Source organism: Phytophthora ramorum (genome assembly GCF_020800215.1).
Source record: "Phytophthora ramorum isolate Pr-102 chromosome Unknown Phyram_PR-102_s0017, whole genome shotgun sequence".
Taxonomy (NCBI): Eukaryota; Oomycota; class Peronosporomycetes; order Peronosporales; family Peronosporaceae; genus Phytophthora; species Phytophthora ramorum.
The window spans coordinates 588632-609620 of NW_027150663.1; the positions used below are offsets into that span (position 1 = coordinate 588632).

Consider the following 20989-nt stretch of genomic DNA (forward strand, 5'->3'; position numbering starts at 1 on the left):
TCGCCAGAGTTGTCTCTTCCTGCCAAGTGACCTTCTGAAGCAGCATGATCGAGGGCTATCACCCCGTCGTCCAGGCGCTCATGGGCACGTTCGTCACCTGGGGCTTCACCGCTCTCGTACGTGTCCGCACCCCCTTATGCCCCACCCTCAATCTAACCCTTTGTTCCTCTCTCAGGGCTCCGCAATGGTCTTCGTGCTGGACGTGGAGGACAAACAAACGAGTCAGAAGATCCTGGACGGGATGCTCGGATTCGCCGGTGGCGTCATGTTGGCCGCCTCCTATTGGTCGTTACTGGCGCCGTCCATCGAGATCGCCGCCGAGTCGGAGCTCTACGGCCCCGACGGTCGCTGGTCCTTTGTACCTGCCGCCGTGGGCTTCACGCTGGGGGCGCTCACGCTCTTCGGCACGGAGCAAGTGCTGCCTCTTTTGGAGAAATTCCTGGGGGTTTCCCCGCACTCCATGGGCGGCACGGACGGGAACCTGAAACAGAAGAAGAAAAATGACGATTTTGAGGACAAACCCTCAGCCGCCCGCACCAGCAGCTTCCGTCGCGTTTTGTTGCTGGTGATCGCCATCACGCTGCACAATTTGCCCGAGGGCATGGCCGTGGGCGTGGGGTTCGGTAGTGTGGGCCACAGCTCCAGCGCCAGCTTCGCCAATGCCGTGAACCTGGCGATCGGCATCGGACTGCAGAATTTCCCGGAAGGACTCGCGGTGTCCATGCCGTTGAGACGCGAGGGCACGTCGGCCTTCCGAGCGTTCATGTGGGGACAGGCGAGTGGCTTGGTGGAGCCCATTGGAGGGGTGCGTTGAGGGTTTTTCGTGGAGGTGATTTTTTGAGATGCTGATGATGTTTTTGTTGTTGTGTAGTTGATTGGAGCGGGTGCCGTGCTGTATGTGCAGCCGATTCTGCCCTATGCGCTGTCGTTCGCTGCAGGTGCTATGATTTTTGTGGTGGTGGACGATCTCATACCGGAAACAACACAGAGCGGCAACCAGAAGCTGGCGACGTTCGGTACCATCGTGGGCTTTGTCGTCATGATGGTCATGGACGTCGCGCTCGGATAGAGACGGTAACTTACTCTTAGAACCATCTGAGTCCACGGAGGGCAAAGACGGCTGGAATGAGCTCGTGGAAATGCAGATCGTGTTAACCTTTTATCGCTGTGAATGCTCTAATCAGTTTGCTTTTTATTGTTCGTCTTCCTGCATCAAGAAGAAGGAGAATTCGTCGCCCTGCCAGTCGTTAGTCACTGACGCTGGAGGTGCTTTGGTAGCTTTGCCGGTGACAGACGGCGTTTCACCCTCGGTAGCTGCAGCGACCCAGATCGCGTTGATGAGACCAGCAACTGCCAGCAGGGTGACGCCGGCGAGCATCCACTGAGGAGCCTGAGAGTAGTCAAACTCTGCATGGAACTTGTCGCCGCCCGGATCAAGGCTGAGCTTCACCGCAGTTTGCAGCGGCTGGTCACACATGGCTTCAGCGATGCCAACGCGGTGGTTGTCCACGTCGTAGATAATGTCATGGGCTTCCAGTACACTGGCGCCCAGGATCGTAGCCCTGGGTCCAGGCGTGAAGAAGATTGTGCCAGTGTAAACTCCGTCCCCAATCTGTGCGAGATACCGACTCGATGGGAGACAAATGTGGACGTCGTTCTTGAACCAGAAGCAGATATCTGGCAGTGCTGCGACCTGTTCACGTGTCATGGTGTAGAACGTGTCGCTCATAGGTACGAACGAGAAGCTCCCGACCGCTCGACTCCACGCAAGCCGGAACGGTTCCTTGGTGCTCTCGGGCATGTACAAGAAGGTGGTGCCGCTGTCGAGTACACACCCACGGTCGGCGTTGTACTCACTGCTGTCCACCTGCAGCGTGTTGTTCGAGTTGCCGACAGACACCGACAGCAGTGTCACCGTCCAGTACTGGTAGCCGGTGTTGCGTAGTGGCGTGTAGCGCACAGGTTCCGTGTGGCGAGCGAGGTCCACCCCGCCGATCGTGAGCAAGCCTCCTCCTTCCGTCAGACACTGCGAGAAAATCCTCGACGGGGTCACCTTTTGCCGATAGAACTGCTCGTAGATGGAGTCCGGGTGGCGCGAGAAGCCCATGATGCCGTCCGACGGCTGGTCCAGGAACACTCCCGACTGCTCGTAGATGCAGCCGAACTCGATGCGCGCCTCAAAGCTCGCCGAGAGCTGCATGATGTCCGAGGCCTTGTAGGCGCTCCAGTGGTCTCCTTCGACGTACGTCTGGCCGTACTTGCACTTGCCATCCTCGCAGGCCGCGCACGGGGGCTCACCTCTGCCGGTTGACAGGGTCAGGGATCGGTCACACGACAAGTAGGTCGTGTTGGCGGTCACCACGAACGGTTGGTGCGTCCGCTTGCTGCCGCAATTGTTGCAGCCCACACACACGAAGGCCGTCTTGCCACTGCCCGTGTCGATGATCAGTTCGCGCTGCTGTCCGCCCACGGAGACCTGAATGGTGTGCGACCCGGACCCGGAATGGAGTCCCGTTTCCACCGTCGCCTCGTTGCGAGTCGAGTCTTCACCCAGCAGCTCTTCGTCCCTCACCATTTGCAGCGCCTGTAGATCCTCGTCGACAGTTCGGCGATCTCGATATCGCCATTGCAACGCGTTGACAACTTGGGTGCGAGCCATCCGGTTGCTCATTTCGAGTTGGATCGTGTCTGGCGATAGGGCCGCGGCATACGCGCCCCACATTGCAAGCGACACGAGAACCGCATAGCGGCCCACCACACCGAGTGCCATTGCGCTGCAGCACAAAGCTTTATGGGCTGAGGATCCAACACTGGAGGATTCGGCGACTACTCAAAGCAAGGGGTCCGATGTCCCTTCACGTGGACGGTTGATGAGGGAGTTACAGGACGATTGCAATGCTGCTGTTCATTATTCATAGCTCGTAGCTACGTCTTGGTGGCGAAAGACTCGCTTCATGTCCAGAGCTTGGTAGCTGCAGTGGTTGAGTGACTCAACTTGGAATGGGTCCCACGAACGGGAAAGCCGAGCATGGCGTTGAAATGTTTAGGTCCCTGCCATGGACGCTCTTCCTCACAGCAGCGTACTAGTACAAGGCAGGCAAAAAAAAACATTTGAATGTTTTGGCGCGGCATCAGCGTCCGCAGCTTGAAGGCCGTTGTCCACACCCAGTTACTGTTGGGCATTGACGGTGCCGCCAACAGGTTTGTCGATGCTGTTCCTGAACGACACGCGACAGCAGTGACCCCCTCGACACGGAACGCTCTGCCGTGGCCTCGTTCTCATCGAACGCCCAGAAGGCGTTGCGATGCGCAATACTGCTCGCATTCACGATATGAGCTAGAGTGCTCTGCTTCACCACGTCCAACAGCTGAACTGTAGGTGCGAAGTGCCCCAGGTGGTTTGTAGCGAAGTGCCGCTCGTTGCCGCCCACCGTCCTGGCGTAGGCATCGCCCTCGACTCTAGCGTTGTTGACGATCAGATCCAGTCAGCCGTGGGTCTTTTTCAACTCCTCCGCGAACTTCTACAAGTCCACTCTGGCGACAGCAACAACAAAATTAACTTTAATTTCGTTTTTAGTCACCTAAGCACTTCCTTTCTGTGGTGAATCACTCGCAGTCTTCCAGATCCATACGGTAGCACAGCTCGTGCAGAAATGACCGCGTCCACTTGTGGTTACTGCCTCGCGACTGCACAAAATCATTCAGTGCCACCTCTCGCTGGGCTACAGGATGAAGCAATTCACGGAACACGGGCTCCACTACAGTTTGTTCCCGTTTTGGTACCATCGTCTCGCCGTTATACAGGTAGCAGGCCGAAGCTGACAGCAGCGATACAGCTCTGTCCAATTGAGAGCCGAGTATTAGATGCATCATGTCGCGAAACTTCGAGTGCTTCCCAACACGACCGATGCTCTCCCAAGCGAAGCCGAGGTTCACGAATCGGAAGCTGGTAGCCGAACTCGACCATACCAGCTTCAAGATGTGATCCGCCTCGCACTCCGACACCAACAAGATCTCGTCGTTGTCGAAAACCAGCAGCACATCAATTTGGCGCAAGAACTCGGTCGTGCGGTCCATGCTTTCCCGAGCCAAAATGGTAGAGAAAAAGTTCACTGTTCCGAAAATGCGAGCGCTCGCCCAAGTCAAATGCGCCAGCTCGGGGGAGATCTGCTGCCGAACAAAGCTCTCCATGTCCACGATTTGCACGACTCCGTCGAGCTCATGCACCGACCGGACACTTAAAGTGGCGCTATATTTCCAGGCCTCCTCTTGCGCAGGGGAGCACTGCGCTACTTCACACGCTCGTATTTTCACATTCTCTTCCTCCGTCTGCAATCTCGCTCGCATTCGTTGGTGTGCGAGGTAACGCACACCTCATTGTTCAGGCCGTACGTGGCACTTACGCTGTCGATTTGTTTTACCACATCATCATCGACATTTTCAAAGGAAAAACGCACTCGTGATTCAATCACTCGAGCAATAGCTTCGCGATGAAGCTTATCTTGGTAAAGCGTTTCCAACGACCAGTTTTCATTCACTACCTCTGCTCCTCGGTCGTGTTGAGTCTTTCGGAAATGGATGCCATTGCCTGCCCATTCCAGCAATCCTCGAACGGACTCGTCTGTTGTGCATTCCATGACCCAATTCAACACGTCAACTGCAACCAAGTCTCCAACATCAGTTTTCCCGCTGGTTTGGAGGACACTCTGTGCAACCTCGTCAAAGCTCACAATCCAGAGCGTTTGGTCGCATCCAAGTTGCCTCATGCGACCAGCGCCTTGCATGAGTTTGTCCTTGGTGAGCTTCGGGCCTAGGGTCAGCACAGCTGCAGCACCCGGAAGGAGTTTCATGTCGGAGCCTCTCGAGCGAGCTTCGTCAAAAATCACAAACATCTCCTTTTCGAGAATTGACGCGTTCTCCAGAGGCATCTTACCTTCCCTGCTATCATCCAGCAGTCGTGCTCCTGCCGACTATCGTAGTACGTCACGCCAGCGAAAGCAAAGTCAGGCTGTGCAAGAAGGAAATCTGCAGCGTCTTGATTGGAGACGCCAGCAAGAAGTGCACCCGTATCAATGAGAGCTTGCGCGCGCTTATCAACTGCAAAGAGGAGAACAGTTTCCCATGGAATTGGCGAAGTTTGTGGGCTGGGGCGGATTGATTGGTAACTCTGCGTTACGGTAATAATCTTGTCGATCATTTCGCCATTTGTGCCAAGCAATGAAGCTTCATCCGGCTCACGCTGAGTCACGGAATGGGGGAGCAGTCGATGGTTGTCACTTGTACCTGAGAAGCCAATGTTGCTGCTTCCTGCTGCGAGATCCCACGCCGTTCGTGACAAGCGCTGTGGGTACTGCTGTGTATCTTTCGAGAAAACGCACGTGTTCAGGAACAAGTTGATCGCCTCCATGGAGAATTTGTAGACGCGGCGGAGGATCTCAAGCTGCCATTTGTCGGCATGACTAATATGGCGCTCATCACACAGAACCTTCGGGTCTTCACATCCGAGATGCGCTGCTACACTGGGATACCATTGTTCATATTGCTGCTGTTGCTCACAGAGGTATTCAAACGTACCAATTTGCCAAAAGCCTCTTTCACCTCGTCGTCGTTGAGGCCTCTGTGATAATATCCCAGCAGTGTGAGCACGACGCAGACGTCTGGATGGCTGAACTCAGATCGTTCACACGGAACGTCAGCGGCGCGGTAGGGAATCGCAACCTTCTTCTGTCGTGAACTGCAGAGTGGGAGACCACAGTCCACTCGATATCGTTTTTCGAGACAATGCTCCAACACGCCAGACGCTAACAGCCCACGAAGCGCGAGTAGCTGGCATTGGAAGTGCAAGAGCTTTTGCATGTGACTATCTAGGGTTTCCTGTAGGCTCACACTCGAATCCGTAATAGCCTTCACAATCGAGTCTCGGGGAGTTCCTCCCAGCGTTGTCAACCACAATAGCTCGAATGAGGCGTTGTCGATCAGATCCAGCACAAGCGCCTCTTTCAGCTTGTGTCGGAGCTTCTCGGTGCTGTCCACAACAACGTTAAGATGTGTTCCTTCGAGACTCCACTGATTTGTTTGCCATGACTCGCAGCAGTCAGTCCAGTGCTCAATTCCACTAAGAAGGAGGGACAAGGGTGCCCACAGCATACACCAAATGGTACTTGTGGTGCAGTAATGCGTCGCTCTCGTCCAGCACATCAACAAACTGGTCATTGTCGAGAATTTGATCCACAACGAGGTTGTCATCGGCGAGCTCAAAGTGCTTCAACTCCAGAGACATCCGATGCTCAGGAGCAACCATCTGAATGCCACCATTCTGTTTCAGTTCATCGAGGGTGTCACGAATAAGCAAAAGACCACGATCATCGAAGGGAATGTTGCGATCAAAGGGCTGTTCAAGCACGCCAAGCTGGGCATTTGACGCTGACAGGTAGCGGTGCATGAACTGCCGCGCCTCGCTCAGCAAAGGACCCAAAAAATGAGCGCGCACGACAGCTTTGTGTGAAGTGAAGGAACAGCATTGGTAAAATCACACGCGCCTTGCCACGGCCCAATCATCACCTGGCACACAGTTCCAGGTTGGTCGATTAGTTGCTTAGCGACCACATACTGTTCGTGGCGAATCTGCAGTCGCCCCTCCACCTCAAATGCTAACCAGTACGGAAAGTCCGTCGACTGCCATTGGCGAACGTTGACGCGTTCTCCAATCAACTGCGAGTCGGATAACTCAGTTCGGCGTCTTACCTTCCAGACAAGCCTTTCAGCCTTGTCTTCAAGGACACAGAGCTGCATGTACTGCAGGATGCACTTTTTGAGTTTCACTCTCATTCCACGCATTGATAGTTGCCTTAACGAGCGCCCAGCACGTATCACGAGGTCGGCCTCCAGTGTGCTGCCCCACATCCGTAGTGCCTCCTTTTGGAGCAAACGAGTTGTTCTCACCAGTGACTGACGCGACAGCACAACGCGCAACTGCTTCTATGAACGCTGGAGTCTTTTGATGGCCCAACTCGTTGGTCGCCGCACTTCTCCCCGATCTTTTGGTTTGTTTCGCTTCGGTGAGCTTCAAGGCAAATGCAGTCTCGAAATTCTCCAGCAGGTTCGAGTCCAGATCTGCGCACTGCCAAGCGCACTGCGGCTTAGGAACGGAGCCATGAATGCAGGCACCAGTTGGCAAGAAATGCAGAGCTCGTTTCCACCCATCGACGAAAAACACTTTCCGAGCTTCACTACGGTAGATCTGAGCATGGTCCGTTGGATGGCACAGCCATACTCAGGCAGCACGGGTCATACCAGACGTCACCCCGCTCGTGTATTGTACTATTCGCAAGACGTCGACAGACCTCATTCAACGTCTCAACTTCGTGGACAGAAAAGACCGAAGCTGGGACAAATCGATCGGTTCAACACACCCACACAAGGACTTGTCGACCTTAATCGCCTCCAGGTCTGCAACAAAAGTTGCAAAGCGCTTCACGTACGTTTTGCATACCGAAGCACTCTGGCACTCACTTGGCGCTTTGTGTGTGAAGCAGAACACTGCGTTAAGCAGCTCGTTCTCCGTCTTCATCCGCTCAAACTGCTTGTTGGTTCTTCTCGTTGCTCAGAGCAAGCAACTGCAAAAGTGCCGACTCGATCGCGCATTGCTAGGCATGCAAGTTCTTTCAATCGGTTGGTGTCAACTTTCACCTCTCCATCAGTAGTGCCCAGTTTGCCCAGTTCTTTTGAAAATACTTGGCATGTGATGGAAAAGTCTCCATCACTTGATCCGGTCCATCAACTGAAAGATTGACGTGTCCTGCATGAGTTTTGTCCAGTGTTAGTACAGCTGCATCCTTGAGTTAATTTCCCAAAACCCACACTTTTCGCTTCTCTGCTACTTCAGTACTTCGGTACCGTATCATCATTCTTGACGACTATTGTAGTACGTCACGCCAGCGATGTCAAAGTCAGGCTGCCCAAGAAGGAAATCTGCTGGTTACATGTAGTATTTACCTCCATTTAAGACAGGCAGCATGCATCTACGTTGCTTGCCTGACGCTATGTCATGTCGACTTCGTACCCTCATCACCCCGCAATGATCTGTACAAACCATTCACGCAGTCAGTATCATGCCACCAACTTGGTGAAAACTACCATCTCAGCTGCATACCTTGCCAATGTGCTGGATCAACTGAGCATCGACGGCTACACTAGCCCCACTGTCGTCCCCGCTTAGCCGCCCACTGAACTGGCGGAAGAACTTGCTGAGCTCGTCGCGGTCGCGCTTGACGAGCTCGTACTGCTCAGCATGGAGCAAATACGTCTTCAGAAAAAGCAATGCGCAGACATCAATAGCGCTCGCTAACACAGCCATCGGTTTTCTCGCCTGCGATTCGTCTTCGCTTGCCACGAGCTGATCAAGCATGAAGTCCATCGCGAGAGTCAGGTGGCCCAAGCCGGGGCTGCTGTTCATAGTGCGCGCCTCACTAGCCGGTATAAATGCGAGTAAGGGCATAAGCTGCTCTTCATCCACGTATCGCACGCCGTCCACAACAAGAATGGCGTCGCGGTCGGTAAGCGAGCCTGTCCATTTAGTCAGCAATAAACTCGCCAGTCGCACAATCTCCACCAGTTGGGTTTCCATTTCGCGGTGGAAATCGGTGAGCTTCCGCTTCTCAACGTCTCGGACTGCCTGCAAATGATCATGTAGCAGTGTTTGGTGCGCATACGTGAAGGCTGACGGCGATCGGGGCGATCGCGGTGATTTCGGGGTTAAGCTGACGCCAAAGCTCACAAGCGATTTGCTGCTTGGCGATTTGGTCGCCTTTTGCTTCTGAGACTTCTCCTTGCGAAGGCGGCTGATCTCCGCTGACGAGCTGCCCAACAGCACGCACGCACGACGAAGCAACTGGCGGCTCTGTTCCATGAGAACAACACTGTTCGAAGGGAACGCTTGACGCCAACGCTTCCGCCGAGACGCATTTCCACTCAGGGCGCTCAGCAGGCGAAGAAGTGCTTGGTGCTCTGAGATAACGGCGCGCGTCAGGCGCTGGCACGTTGTTGGCTCGACTGCAGCAAGCAGTAGTGCTTCAGCATGTGACATAAAGTCCCATACGTCCGCATCATCAAAGTTTGCGCCAGTTGCTTCAACCTGTAAACGGAGCAAGCCCCCCACAAAGTCTAGCACAAGGCACCACATGCGGTGTGCCAACGAGCGATCCAGACCCTTATCTTCAGTCTCCATCTCGTCACTTGCTGATACCACGTAGCCCCGCAAGCTGCTAGTAGCCTCTTCACGTTCCATCTGAGCTTGGAGCAGCGGCAGCAACTGGGTTGCCAGCATCGATAGCAATCGCAGACGAGACGATGAACGAGAACTGCCGTTGTTCAGCATTACACGCTGACACAGCTCAGCGTTTTCTGGGTTCCACACGACGGCAGCCAAACCACGCAACACTTGGCATGCCTCCTCTTGTCTCGTAGCCACCTCCTTACTGTACGAAGAAGGGCGGAAACGCTGCACCAGCAAGTGGAAGAGCGCACCGATACCTTGCCGGTCGTGCTCTAATTCCTTGACGAAAGGGTTGAGCTGCACTGCATTGGCCATGCACAGCTTAGGTTTGGACGTGAGTGGGGCATCAACGCTGCTAAAGCTATCCAGGACCTCCTGGAACAGACACCAACTTAACTGGAACAAAGATTGGGTGCTGGTAGTAGGCTGCGACCGGCTGTCGCACAGTGTGATAGCATTCATGCAGTGCGCGATCAATTTCACTTGCAGAAGTGGCCTGGGTGGCATAATGCCATCCATCTCGAAATCTCTTTCCCCAATGCGACTCTGGTGGCTGATTTTACTCAAGTGACGCACCAGCAGTAATGCCGCAGTGAACAGCGATGTGTGCAAGCCATCGGTTACCACCTCCACCTTTTGCTCGAAGCCAGTCACCAGACGAGCGATCAGCGGCACCGCAGTGAAATCAACAGACGAAGAAGACTTCGCGCTGTCATTGGATCCTAGCCGTACCAGTTCCACCTCGCGTGCAATTCGTCCCATCGAGTCGTGTACAGCGCTCGCCGTCTTCTCGATGACGCCGAGCAACTGGAGTGTCGCGGCTGCGTCAAGCTTAAGGTCTGAGGCGCTAGATCCATCGAGGCGCTGTCGCGTCTGGGATAACTTTGGGTCGCGCGTCTTGCGCACCACCAGACACAGCTGGTGGTGCAGCATCGACACCAAGAGCTGCACAAGATCCTGCAGATGGAGCAGCACGAAGTAGTCGAGCACTTCGTCCTGATTTTCATGCTGTTCCACTCTAGCTCTGATTACATCAGCTAGCACCTGAATCATTCCAAAGGACGTCCGATCACCCGAGAACCGCGATGACGATAACGCACTCTCTGAGCTGGACGCGGAGGATGCAGACATCGTTACCCGCAATCTTGAAGTGCTGCCTGAGCTTGCGGTGCTGTTCATCACACTGCTGCGAGGAGGTGACGAGATCATCGACTCTTTTCGCTTAAGCCGCCTCGGGGTCGTAGGTTCAGCCGCCTTCTCTAGGGGAGATTCAGAACCGCCACCCGCCTGCAGACAGCATAGCTCCATAAACACTTTCCACTTGGTCAAAGAGAAGAGCTGTGCATGCAGGAAGGCTGCCTGCAAATTGCTCCATTGAACTAGCTTCAGCGCACGAACATCCGCCGGAGAAGCTTGTAGTTTAATATCTCCCCCCGCACTGAGTTGCCATTTAAGCGCGCTAGCATCACAGATAAGTCCTTCGAGGTACAGCGAGATGTTGCCAACCGGAATGTCGCCCAGGAGATTCGCGGTGGGCGTGTTCAAGCTGCAAGCACGCCGAATTGACGACGCGTATTGCTCCAGCTGCGCCGGCGAATAATCTAATCGAGTGAACGTACGCAACCAGTGCGAATAGAGCCCCTCCTTCCTGAAGGAGTCCAACACTTCCACTAACGGATGGTCGCTTTGCTTAGAAGCCCTGTTGTGCCACTCGTACGCAACCAGCTGAAGGATAAGACCGCGTGCTAAGTACCCATACGCACTTGACCGGCCAGTATACGACTCTGATGAACTCCCAACACCGCCTCTGCCTTGAACTGTGACAGCAGCCAGCTCTATATCAAGCAACCCGCGTTCCTCTACTGATTCCAACGGCATGTGGATCTTGAGAGCCCGCGTTACATTCGGCCAAAAAGTAGAACGCTCGCGCAGAGCAGCCATAATTTTCAGGTGCACGGCAAGGCCATTGTGAATGGCACCCTTCCAAACCTGCACAAGGAAGGTCAGTAGAGCACAGAACAGGTCGGAGGACTGCTCCAGAAGCTGCTCCGACGCCCCGAAGAAGTGTTCCAGCAACGCCACAAAGGGCAGCGGGGGCCCCTCAGACCTTTCATCCGACGTGCTGTTTTCCTTGCGATCATCGCCAAGGAGCAAAAGGGCGAGAAACCCCGGCTGATGCTCCAAGCACAATGTTAACATCTCAATAACCTCCTTGCGCAATGCTAGGTGATGAGGCGATGATACTCGTAGCAGACGCGCGAACATGCCACGCACAAGAGGAAGATCTTGGTTCCCGTGGAAGAGAGCGACCAGGGAGTGCATTGAGGAGAGACCACGACTCTCTCGTTCCTGTCGGTAGTCCAATACGACAGCAGCGTGCTGCAAGATCAGTAGAGACCAGTACGCAATTCCGGGTGCCTTTTCCACAGAGTAGTCGAGATATCCACCACAGAGCGTAACAATCGTCAAGGACTTGCGTTTTTTGGGACCACCGTCATCGATCGGCGTCAGCAAAAGCTTTCGGACGGTTTGTGCATCCACCGAGCTTGTTCGATTTGCAACAAGCAACTCTAGCAAGCGCAAACAGGTCGTGACAAGCGCCTCGAGTTGCACAAGGTTGACGCCACCACTGTCAAACTCAGTCTCGTAGACCAATGGGAAGTGGCCGTTGCTGTCCTCCTCGCCAGAACTTGATGCATCATTAGCATCATTGTCTGTCGTCGCGATACTATTCCAGTGGCCCACGTGACCTTCCATTGGCGATAGTACCGCACACGACGATCGCAAGAGCTTCATAAGCAGTGACATATCCGTGGACAGTGTCTCGCGCAGCGCCTTCTCGAACGCTGGGATCATGTCATTCCGCTCACTCACGTACTTGCGTGGGAGGACAAGGACAAACAGCAAACGGAAGCAGCGTTCCTTGACCTCACATCGCTCGCTAGTAGATGTAAACTTCCAGCTCTCGTGTGTGGACAACACTTCGATCGCAAACTCTGTCGCGCCAACAAACCAAAGTCTTTCCATCGCGATAAATGCTTGAGACCCCACTGAGCCCTCCCCAAATGAGTCGGCAAGGGTTTGTGCCTCTTTTGAAAGAAACCATCGAACCACACTCAAGAAGATTTCATGCGTCGCTAAAACGACCGGGTACTCGCCAACCAATCGTTCCTGCAATTCGAACAGTTTTTTTGCGCTTTTTACGATCAGGTTCACACATTCTTCTTGGCCGCCACCAACAGACGAACGCATCAAAAGATCCACACCAGTAGTAGTCGCCAACAGCGTCGAAAGCGCAAGGAAAGAAGCAGCGACCAAATGAAGACGAGCCGTGGACCAGGCGCTCTCGCCATCCATCATCGCGTTGTCGTTAGCTCCAGCATGCACAAAGCCGTCCAGTACACCCAAGAGTAGCCGGAGCAAGTGGGTGCCTCCATCCACACCAAATGAATCGATGCTGCCGTCAGTCACGGTGTTTGCATACGCAATACTATCACCACTACCAAGCTGCACCAGAATCAGTTCTCGTGTGTACCGATCCCGGATACCCCAGGACACCAGATTCTCCCTTGACGCTGAAAGTAGCATTGGCAGTGCAATCTGCTGCCTCACAAGCTGATTCACATGCACTTCCGGCGACGGAAGCCGGCGGTCCATCCACCACCGACGCAATCTCGCCTCTCCCCACCGCCGCTCGAGTTCCCCGAGATCGAACTGTCCGCCATCATGTTGCTGACCTAGCTGCACGATGAATTCGAAGAACGCCGCGAGCACAGATGCATCTTCTGCGTCCGTACGATGGAGGTCAGCAAACGAACCAGACTGAAGTCCAGCCACAAAGCTGTCTGCGCTAAGCGTCAGCAAATCCCACAGCGATGGCTCATTTTTGCCTTCCGTGTCTGCAAGGAGCCACTCAACCTGTACTCCATCAGTAGAGCGCCAGACCGTGCCGATAGTTCCTGCAGGTACCGCCAGCCGATCCTCTCCATCCTCATAGGCGAACGAGCGCGTGCACTGAACTCGCTCAATCTCGCCGGCAGTCACACTAAAATATTCTTCCGGCGGCAATTGACGGACAATGCCAGTGCGTCTGATCATGTGCTCTTCCAGCCCTGCACGCGGTTTGTTGAAATACTTGAGTACCTGACGAAGCACGACTGGTGACGAAACACCTTTGTAATTACAGCAGAGGGCCGTAAGCATTTGGACACACGTCAGCAAGCTATGCGGTAAGTACGCCCGAGTCTTCGTCAGTAGCTCGCGAAGTGCATCATTTCTTCCGCTTACAGCAACGTCGGTCATGCTGCTATCCTCAGCTTCAATTCCAAGAATCTGCCGGGCCACAATTGTGCTAGAAAGAGCAGGCAGCACGAATTTCACCATAGCATGAAGCTGTTGCGCGCCTTCAAGGTTATCCATGTAGCCCAAGGACGACAGCATGTCGTCCAAAAATGCTGCTACCACGTGCTGAAAGATGGGAGCGCTGTCGGAGTTGCTTTGGTACTGCAACTGAGCCGTATTTACACCACGCAGTCCCGCGGAGGAAGCCACATTGGGTAACGCCCACAGCGTCTTTGCATGGAGGCTCAACGGCTGCAAGAATGGCTCGCTTTCCACGTTGTCCGTGTCTGCGTGATTGTTGAACACCAACGAGCGCAGCAGCGCGTTCAAGAAGTGAAAGCTGTGCAGCTTCTCTGCAGCTGCCAATGTGTGCTGCAAAATGGTCTCCATCTCCTTTGCTTCTTCCGTCTGGCTGGCCTCAGCAACTTGACGATACTGCCGTCCCAAGAGCGCCGCCCACGCCAGAAGCAGCACTCCCGGCACAGGCGACGGTCCCACATCCACATCCCCCGTTGCTTCCGAAACTCCACACAGCTCCGTCAAGAAGAAGCTTGTTGTAGCTTGTTGCAGCGCTCTGTGATCCTGCACTGCACCTGCAGTATACAACAGTCTCAGCGCCACCAGCACTCCCACCTGGGTCAACTTCCTCGCCGCTTCCTGAGCAGCAGGGAGCGCCAGCGTGCTGCTGCTCAAGACCTCGTCAAACACTCTGGTTTCCCAGGTATGCACCGTCTTGGCCATCTTCACAGCACAGTCCAGCGTGGCCCTCTCCCTGGAGGCCACCAGAGTCAGCAGCAGCAGCTCTCTCAGCAGTGCCTCCTCCTCCAGGAACTGCAGCTCCCAAGCCACGAGCGCTTTGCGTTCCGCCGTGCCCACGCCCGCGAGCCTGGGCGGCTGGCAGAACTGGCGACCATGTACCTCATCCAGCAGCGCGTCTCGCAGACCCTCCTTTAGCAGCTCGTCCACGGCCTCCGCCGCCGCCTGGGCGTTGGGATGCTCCGGGTTCCTGGCGACGCGCAGCAGCTCGATCCTCACGGCGAAGAAGTTCCTTCTCTGCTGGAAGAATTTCCCCCTAATTGCCTCCAGATCCAGCTTGTCGTCGTCCTTTTCCTGCGGCTGCAGCGTCTCCAGCGCCTTTCGCAGCTCCTGGGCGCCGCATGAAGCCGGCAGCTGGCAGCTCGAGGTCAGCAGGGTCCACCGCGTCTTGTCGTCTTGCTCCGGCGCCGATTGAACGCCGGATTGCGCGTCGTTTCCGGCCGAGAACAGCGTCAACGCCGAGTTCTTGGGCGTCGCCGGGGGAGTCGCGCCGTCTGATCCCCCCACGCGCCCGCCCAGAGGCACCACACCCGATGCAGAGCGGACGCAGTCGAGAACGCGCGCCACGGGCAGCTCCTCGCGGCGCCAGCGACGCAGCCACGACAAGACGTCGGAGCTGGTGCGGAACGGCGGCTCGGAGCTAGTGCGCGCCATTTGTTGTGGCTGTTGCTCTAGAACTCACTTTGGACTAGATGTGGTCTACAGCAAGGGTGTGGTCCACACATTATGTTCCCCACCCACACCTCGCCTATTGCAGCAAGCAGAGGAGTGAGCCAAATTTTTTGGTGCCAGGAGCACCCATACAAAAAACAGGCACGACCACCGAACAAAAGGGGTGCAGCCACCAAAGGAAAGGTGCATGACCACCAAAATAGAACTTCAACATGTTAAACTTGTTTTTTTATAAACGATAGCACTGCAGTTGTCATCACAGTCGGCTCCCAGGATTGCTCTCACGTGCGGCCAAGATGTCTTCACGCAATGATATCATCGTCGGCGAATCCGGTGGGATATTGGAGCTCAGCGACCAAGATTCCGGTGCCGAGGACTCCACTTCAGCGCGTCAACGTCCACCATGGACAAGGATTTGGCGAGCTACAACCACCGACACCTCGGAAGAGTTCAGGACCTCGATGCCTACACATGCTGTCGATAAAAGTACTCAAGTTGGATGTACTTTCAACCATTTACTCGACCGTGACTACGATCTACATCGCTGCTCGCACACAATGCGGTCCCAGATGGTTCCTTGTCGCTCCGAGCGCTGCAAGAAGCAGCAAAAACGTCTCAACGTTGGCTTTTCCGGGCCACCTCCGCCCTGTCCTTGCTGCTACAAGTTCAAGCTGTGCCTTTCGTCTAGTGCGTGTGAGGTATTCCAGCAAGGCGATCATGTGATGGACATAAACGACCCTCCGACGCCAGTCGAGCGACAATTCACACAGGGGATGAAATACTATATTATCAGCAGCCTTAGTGGTGGAGATAAAGCGACTGCTGCAAGGCTGCACACCGTCTTGTGTGCGCTTGTCGACGAGCAGTCCATGGCTGGTCCTGCGCCTAAATCCACGCAGGTGGCGGATTTCGTCAAGAATTGGAGACGCACGAATCCCAAGGACTCTATGGCACCGCTAATTGCTCTGTGCGATGGTCGACTCTACGATCAGGTCAACGTTGCGTCACACGCCGACACCGAGATGGTGATTCTGTGCGACTCGCAGACGACACCAGATGAATCAGGTTACCTGGATTCCCATCTCGGTGATGGATCCTCGGCCTATCCTCTGCGAGTTGGCATGACCTGTTTACGCCTCGTCCGAGATTATGTTGCTGTGCAGAGCCGACCGGACAGCACGACGACTCTGTACGTAGATAGTACACACAACATGCTCATCAACGGCTACGTCGTGTTTGCGTTTAGATATTCCGATCGTTCTGGCCATTTTTTTCCGCTGGTGTTCTATTGCACAGCGCAAAAGAGAGCCATCGACATCGGCTGGTGCATCCGCTACCTGCGACGGGTGTGCATGGATACATGCGGTGTTGAATTCACACCGCAATTTGTGATGATGGATGCCGACAAGGCCCAATTCAACGCGTGTGTGTCGGAATTGCCGCGCTCAGTGGTGCTAATGTGCTGGTTTCACGTCATGCAAAATATGTGGAAATACTCACAAGCGATGAAAGTTCCTCATGCCGATTCAGCTGTTATATTTGCTGACTTGTACGATTTGCACTACGCTAGTGAGGTGGATTTTTCGGATTCGAAAGATCGAGTTCTTACGAAATGGCAGACTTACGGGCAGGGCACTCCGGCGCGTAAGTTAACCAACCATATCACGAAGATGTGGATAACCAACGTTCGGTTCAACCGCTGGCAAGCTTTTCGTACGCCGAGAGGGTACGCAGCGACTAACAACCCGCTGGAGCAGTACCACAAAGTTCTGAAGATTCAGTGCCCCGGCGGCCCGGCTACCCCCAGCGAGCTGCTTCGAAATCAACGGGGCCCGGCTCTCGTTTCTGAACCGCGACGTTTCGTTCTGCTTCGTGGCCACCGCCTCTGAGCGATTCTCGAGCCTGTACCGGCTGCTGTATAGCCGGGGATGCTTTTTGGTGCATCGTTTTCGTGTAGTCGGATCGGTTGCAGCTGATATGTACAGGGTCGACCACAAGCCTCTACAGCTCACGGCAGCTGAAAAGAAGCTTGTAGCTCACAATGTGCGCTCTGTGAACGCACGCCGCATGCAGATCGAGGGCATGCCGAATGGCGGCTGGATCGTGGACACACGGAGCAGAGCGTGCTCATGTCCTTGCAGCCGCAAGCACGGTCTGTGCTGCCATATAATTTGCGCATGTATCCAAGCTGGTGTCACATGTCCCGGCATTAGCATGTACACACAGCGCTTTGTGCGGCCAAATCATGTTCATGCTGCCGAAGATTCGGATGGCACGTCATCTGAATCTGAAGCTGTGGATACGGAGCCGAAGCCAGCAGCCGTGAATGACAGAGAAGATGCGGAAGATCCCTATATCCGTGCCGGACATATTTCGGACCAGGACATATTTCGGACCACTTGCCTCACATACAAATTCAAGCCAATAAGCAAAAAGCACCACTTCAGCGATCATCACGAACTGCCACCAATAATAGTCTTTGGGCGCTGAAAATCGCGCAAAAAGTAAGAGGAGAGAGCCAGCTTTCGACCCCCCCCCCCTCCACCACCACCACGCTTTCTTCAGATCTATTTTGACGTCACAACAGCTCCCCAAAACTCCCTCAATGCCCAAGGTACGTGGGAGGCTGCTATTGCCACTGTCGCTGGCGGCTTGAGTGAGCGCAAGGCCGTCAAGGCTTACGGCGTCTCTCGTGGGCCTCTTCACCAGCGCATCAACGAACGTGTACCGATCGAAGCTCGCACAGGGCCTCGGCTGGTCTACATTACTGAAGGCGCTGACCGAGGCGTCGTCGAGATGGTGCGCTACCGCGTGCTGCATGGAATGTGCGTGGGGTTTGAAGAGCTGCGCGGCATGCTCCAAGTGGAAGCGGAGACGACGGGGACGCGGCCTTTGACTGATGTCTTTCCTAACGACAAATTCATTCAGCGCTGGCTTGCCAAACACTCTGACTTGTCACCTCGCACTGCTCAGCTTTTGGACATTGACCGTGCTTCAGCTTCCACAGCCGATGTCGTCTCGCACTACTTCAATAACCTCCAGCGCGTCCTGAAGAAGCTGGATCTGTTGGACAAGCCCAATCGCATCTGGAACTGCGATGAGACGGGCATTTGCCCTCAAGTGCGAGGCCGTGTGCGGGTTATCTGCCCAAAAGAGCTACGAGCTAACGTTCAGCGCTGCCGACCGTGAAAACGTCAGCATTATGGCGTGTGTGAATGCAGCGGGTGAAAGAACGCCGCCGCTTTACATTTTCATGGGCGCGAGAAGGAAACATCAGTGGATGGATAAGGCTAAAGAATCGGCGCGCTGCGCGGCGAGCGACAGCTCCAACATCAACGGAAAGCTGCTTCTCTATTGGTTTAAGTGGTTCGTGAGCTTGCTGTCACCGGAGCGATCCCAGCTACTTGTTCTCGACGGTCACTTTGCTCACATCCAGCTTGATGCTGTGAATTACGGAATGGAGAAGGACGTCCACGTCTTCGTGTTGCCTGCCCACACATCCCATTTTCTTCAGCCCCTTGGTGTGGCAGTGTTCGAAGTGTTCAAGCGCCGCTATGAGACTGCGCGATTTCCTATCCAAAATGGAGGAAAACTGCCAATCAAGGATGATATTGCTGGCATTGCGTCCACTCCTTTGATTGAAGCCTGCTGCGCTGACAACGCTAAGAAGGGTTTTCGGATGCTGGTATATACCCGCTGCCTTTGGATGTCATGATGAAGAAGATTATCGGTAACGTGGCATACAAAACTCAATAGTAAAGCTAGGTGGTCCGGAATCTGTCCAGGGCTGTATCGACAGGTATACAAAAATAGCATAATTCGCGAAGTGATCCGTAATACGTCCAGCACGGATAGGTACGATTACACCGTGACACCGCCGCCCCCAAGCCCCGCAAGCTCGGCCGCTTCCACAGTTAGTTTTGCTTTTTCAGAGGAAGCGTCCGGAGTGCAGCTCTCTCCGGAGGGCGATGATGCTGGGGGATCACCGCTGATCAGTCGCCAGCGCAGGGCGTTCAAGATGCAGGTGAGGAAGGAAATGACTGAGTGCAGACAACGGATCCTTCTCGCCGGTCCAGGCGACGGCGGACACCAACGCTGCGAGCTTTGGAATCACAGCTGCAAAGTCGCAAACGATCGCGTCGTTAGAGCCAAGCTGGTAAGCCCGCTTTCAATATTTCTTCATTTAATCCAGTTTTGATTTGGTTCTCTTTTCTCCACTTCAGCGAGCCCGTCTCGGGCAGCGAGGACGCCACCGTCATGGTCTAGGACTTTGAGACGAGCGAGTAAGAGCGCACGCTCAAGGTCCACGCCAACCCCGTGCATGGCCGTGGCTTTTAATGCGTCGGGATCGCTGCCTGCGTACGCTGCTGCAGCCCGGATCCGTGACGGCTTTGATGGGCTCGACGGGCGCCGGCAATACGACGCTGTTGGACGTGATCGCCGGCCGCAAGCCTGGCGGCACCATCAAGGGCAAGATCATGCTGAACGGCTACGAGGCGAACGACCTATCTATCCGCCGCTGCATGGGTTACTGCGAGCAGATGGACGTGCGCTCGGAGGCGTCGACGTTCCGCGAGGCGTTCACGTTCAGCGCGTCCCACGCCAGAACAGCAGCGTGCCCGGCAGCAAGAAGTACGACTCGGTGGATGAGGTGCTAGACCTGCTGGACATGCACGGCATCGCGGACCAGATCATCCGCGGCAGCTTGGTGGAGCAGATGAAGCGGCTGATGATCGTTGTGGAGTTTGCTGGGCAGCCCAGGGTGATCTTCCTGGACGAGCCGATGAGCGGCCTGGACGCGCGGTCGGCCAAGCTGATCCAGGATGGCGTCCGCAAGGTGGCGGACAGCGGCCGCACGATCGTGTGCACGATCCAGCAGTCGGCGACGGAGGTGTTCTACCTGTTTGGCAACCTGCTTCTGCTCAAGCGCGGCGGCGAGACCATGTTCGTAGGGGAGGTGGGCGACAAGTGCCGCAAGCTGATGGAGTACTTCGAGTCGATCCCTGGTGTGGCCCCGCTGCAGAAGGGCTACAACCCGACGACGTGGATACTGGAGGTGATCGGCGCTGGCGTGGGCCACGCGGCCGGCTCGACGGACTTCGTGGTGGCGTTCCAGAGCAGCGAAGAGAAGCGCGTCCTGGACGCGAACCTGGTGCAGGATGGCGTGACGATTCCGTTGCCCGACTACCGGAGATGGTGTTCACGAAGAAGCGTGCGGCGAGCTCGTGGACGCAGGCGCAGTTCCTGGTGGGCCGCTTCATGAGAATGTACTGGCGCAGACCGTCGTACAATCTGACGCGACGCTGCTGCTGGCGCTGGCGTTTGGTCTGCTGTTCCTGGACGGCGACTACCAGACGTACCAGGGCATCAACGGCGACGTGGGCGTGGTGTGTATGACGACGCTGGTCAACCAATTCGTGTCGTTCAACAGCGTGCTGCCGATATCGTGCGCCATCCGCTCGCGGTAGAACGACTCGCGCTCCTCGCACGAGATCGACAGCGCGGTGGTACTTTGTGGTCTCGACGTTGGCGGAGATCCCGTACGTGATCGCGACCTGCCTCATCTTCACGTTCGTGTGGTTCGTCATGGTGGGCTTCACAGGCTTCGGCACGGCGCTGCTGTACTGGCTGAACGTGTCGCTGCTGATCCTGCTGCAGACGTACATGGGCCAATTCCTGGCGTACGCGCTGCCCAGCGTGGAGGTGGCGACCATCTTTCGGCGTCTTGATGAACTCGATCTTCTTCTTGTCCATGGGTTTCAACTCGCCGGCCAACGCGATTCCGAGCGGCTACAAGTGGCTGTACGCCATCACGCCGCAGAGGTACCCGTTGTCCATATTGGGCTCGCTGGTGTTTGGCCAGTGCGACGTGGGCCCTACGTGAAA

The 20989-nt window shown here is 55.3% G+C and overlaps 6 protein-coding genes across 6 annotated transcripts; 2 read left to right on the forward strand and 4 right to left on the reverse strand.

The window, feature by feature from the left end:
- Positions 1-44: 44 nt before the first annotated feature.
- On the forward strand, positions 45-1069 carry KRP23_13336 (Zinc transporter ZIP11; the record flags this gene model as incomplete). Its single annotated transcript, XM_067884034.1, has 3 exons — positions 45-116; positions 176-805; positions 872-1069. 3 exons carry the CDS (start codon positions 45-47, stop codon positions 1067-1069), a joined length of 900 nt encoding a protein of 299 aa, XP_067738655.1.
- Positions 1070-1192: 123 nt separating this feature from the next.
- On the reverse strand, positions 1193-2770 carry KRP23_13337 (Aspartyl protease AED3; the record flags this gene model as incomplete). Its single annotated transcript, XM_067884035.1, has 1 exon — positions 1193-2770. The coding sequence occupies one exon, from the start codon at positions 2768-2770 to the stop codon at positions 1193-1195; it is 1578 nt and encodes a 525-aa protein (XP_067738656.1).
- Positions 2771-3606: 836 nt separating this feature from the next.
- KRP23_13338 (uncharacterized protein) lies at positions 3607-4347 on the reverse strand (the record flags this gene model as incomplete). The annotated part of the gene is made up of 1 exon (XM_067884036.1): positions 3607-4347. The coding sequence occupies one exon, from the start codon at positions 4345-4347 to the stop codon at positions 3607-3609; it is 741 nt and encodes a 246-aa protein (XP_067738657.1).
- Positions 4348-4537: 190 nt separating this feature from the next.
- KRP23_13339 (uncharacterized protein) lies at positions 4538-6442 on the reverse strand (the record flags this gene model as incomplete). The annotated part of the gene is made up of 3 exons (XM_067884037.1): positions 4538-4621; positions 5575-6025; positions 6150-6442. 3 exons carry the CDS (start codon positions 6440-6442, stop codon positions 4538-4540), a joined length of 828 nt encoding a protein of 275 aa, XP_067738658.1.
- A 1625-nt stretch (positions 6443-8067) lies between these two features.
- Positions 8068-15085, reverse strand: KRP23_13340 (uncharacterized protein; the record flags this gene model as incomplete). The annotated part of the gene is made up of 2 exons (XM_067884038.1): positions 8068-8082; positions 8153-15085. 2 exons carry the CDS (start codon positions 15083-15085, stop codon positions 8068-8070), a joined length of 6948 nt encoding a protein of 2315 aa, XP_067738659.1.
- A 2814-nt stretch (positions 15086-17899) lies between these two features.
- KRP23_13341 (uncharacterized protein) lies at positions 17900-19369 on the forward strand (the record flags this gene model as incomplete). Its single annotated transcript, XM_067884039.1, has 3 exons — positions 17900-18223; positions 19180-19259; positions 19327-19369. 3 exons carry the CDS (start codon positions 17900-17902, stop codon positions 19367-19369), a joined length of 447 nt encoding a protein of 148 aa, XP_067738660.1.
- Positions 19370-20989: the final 1620 nt, after the last annotated feature.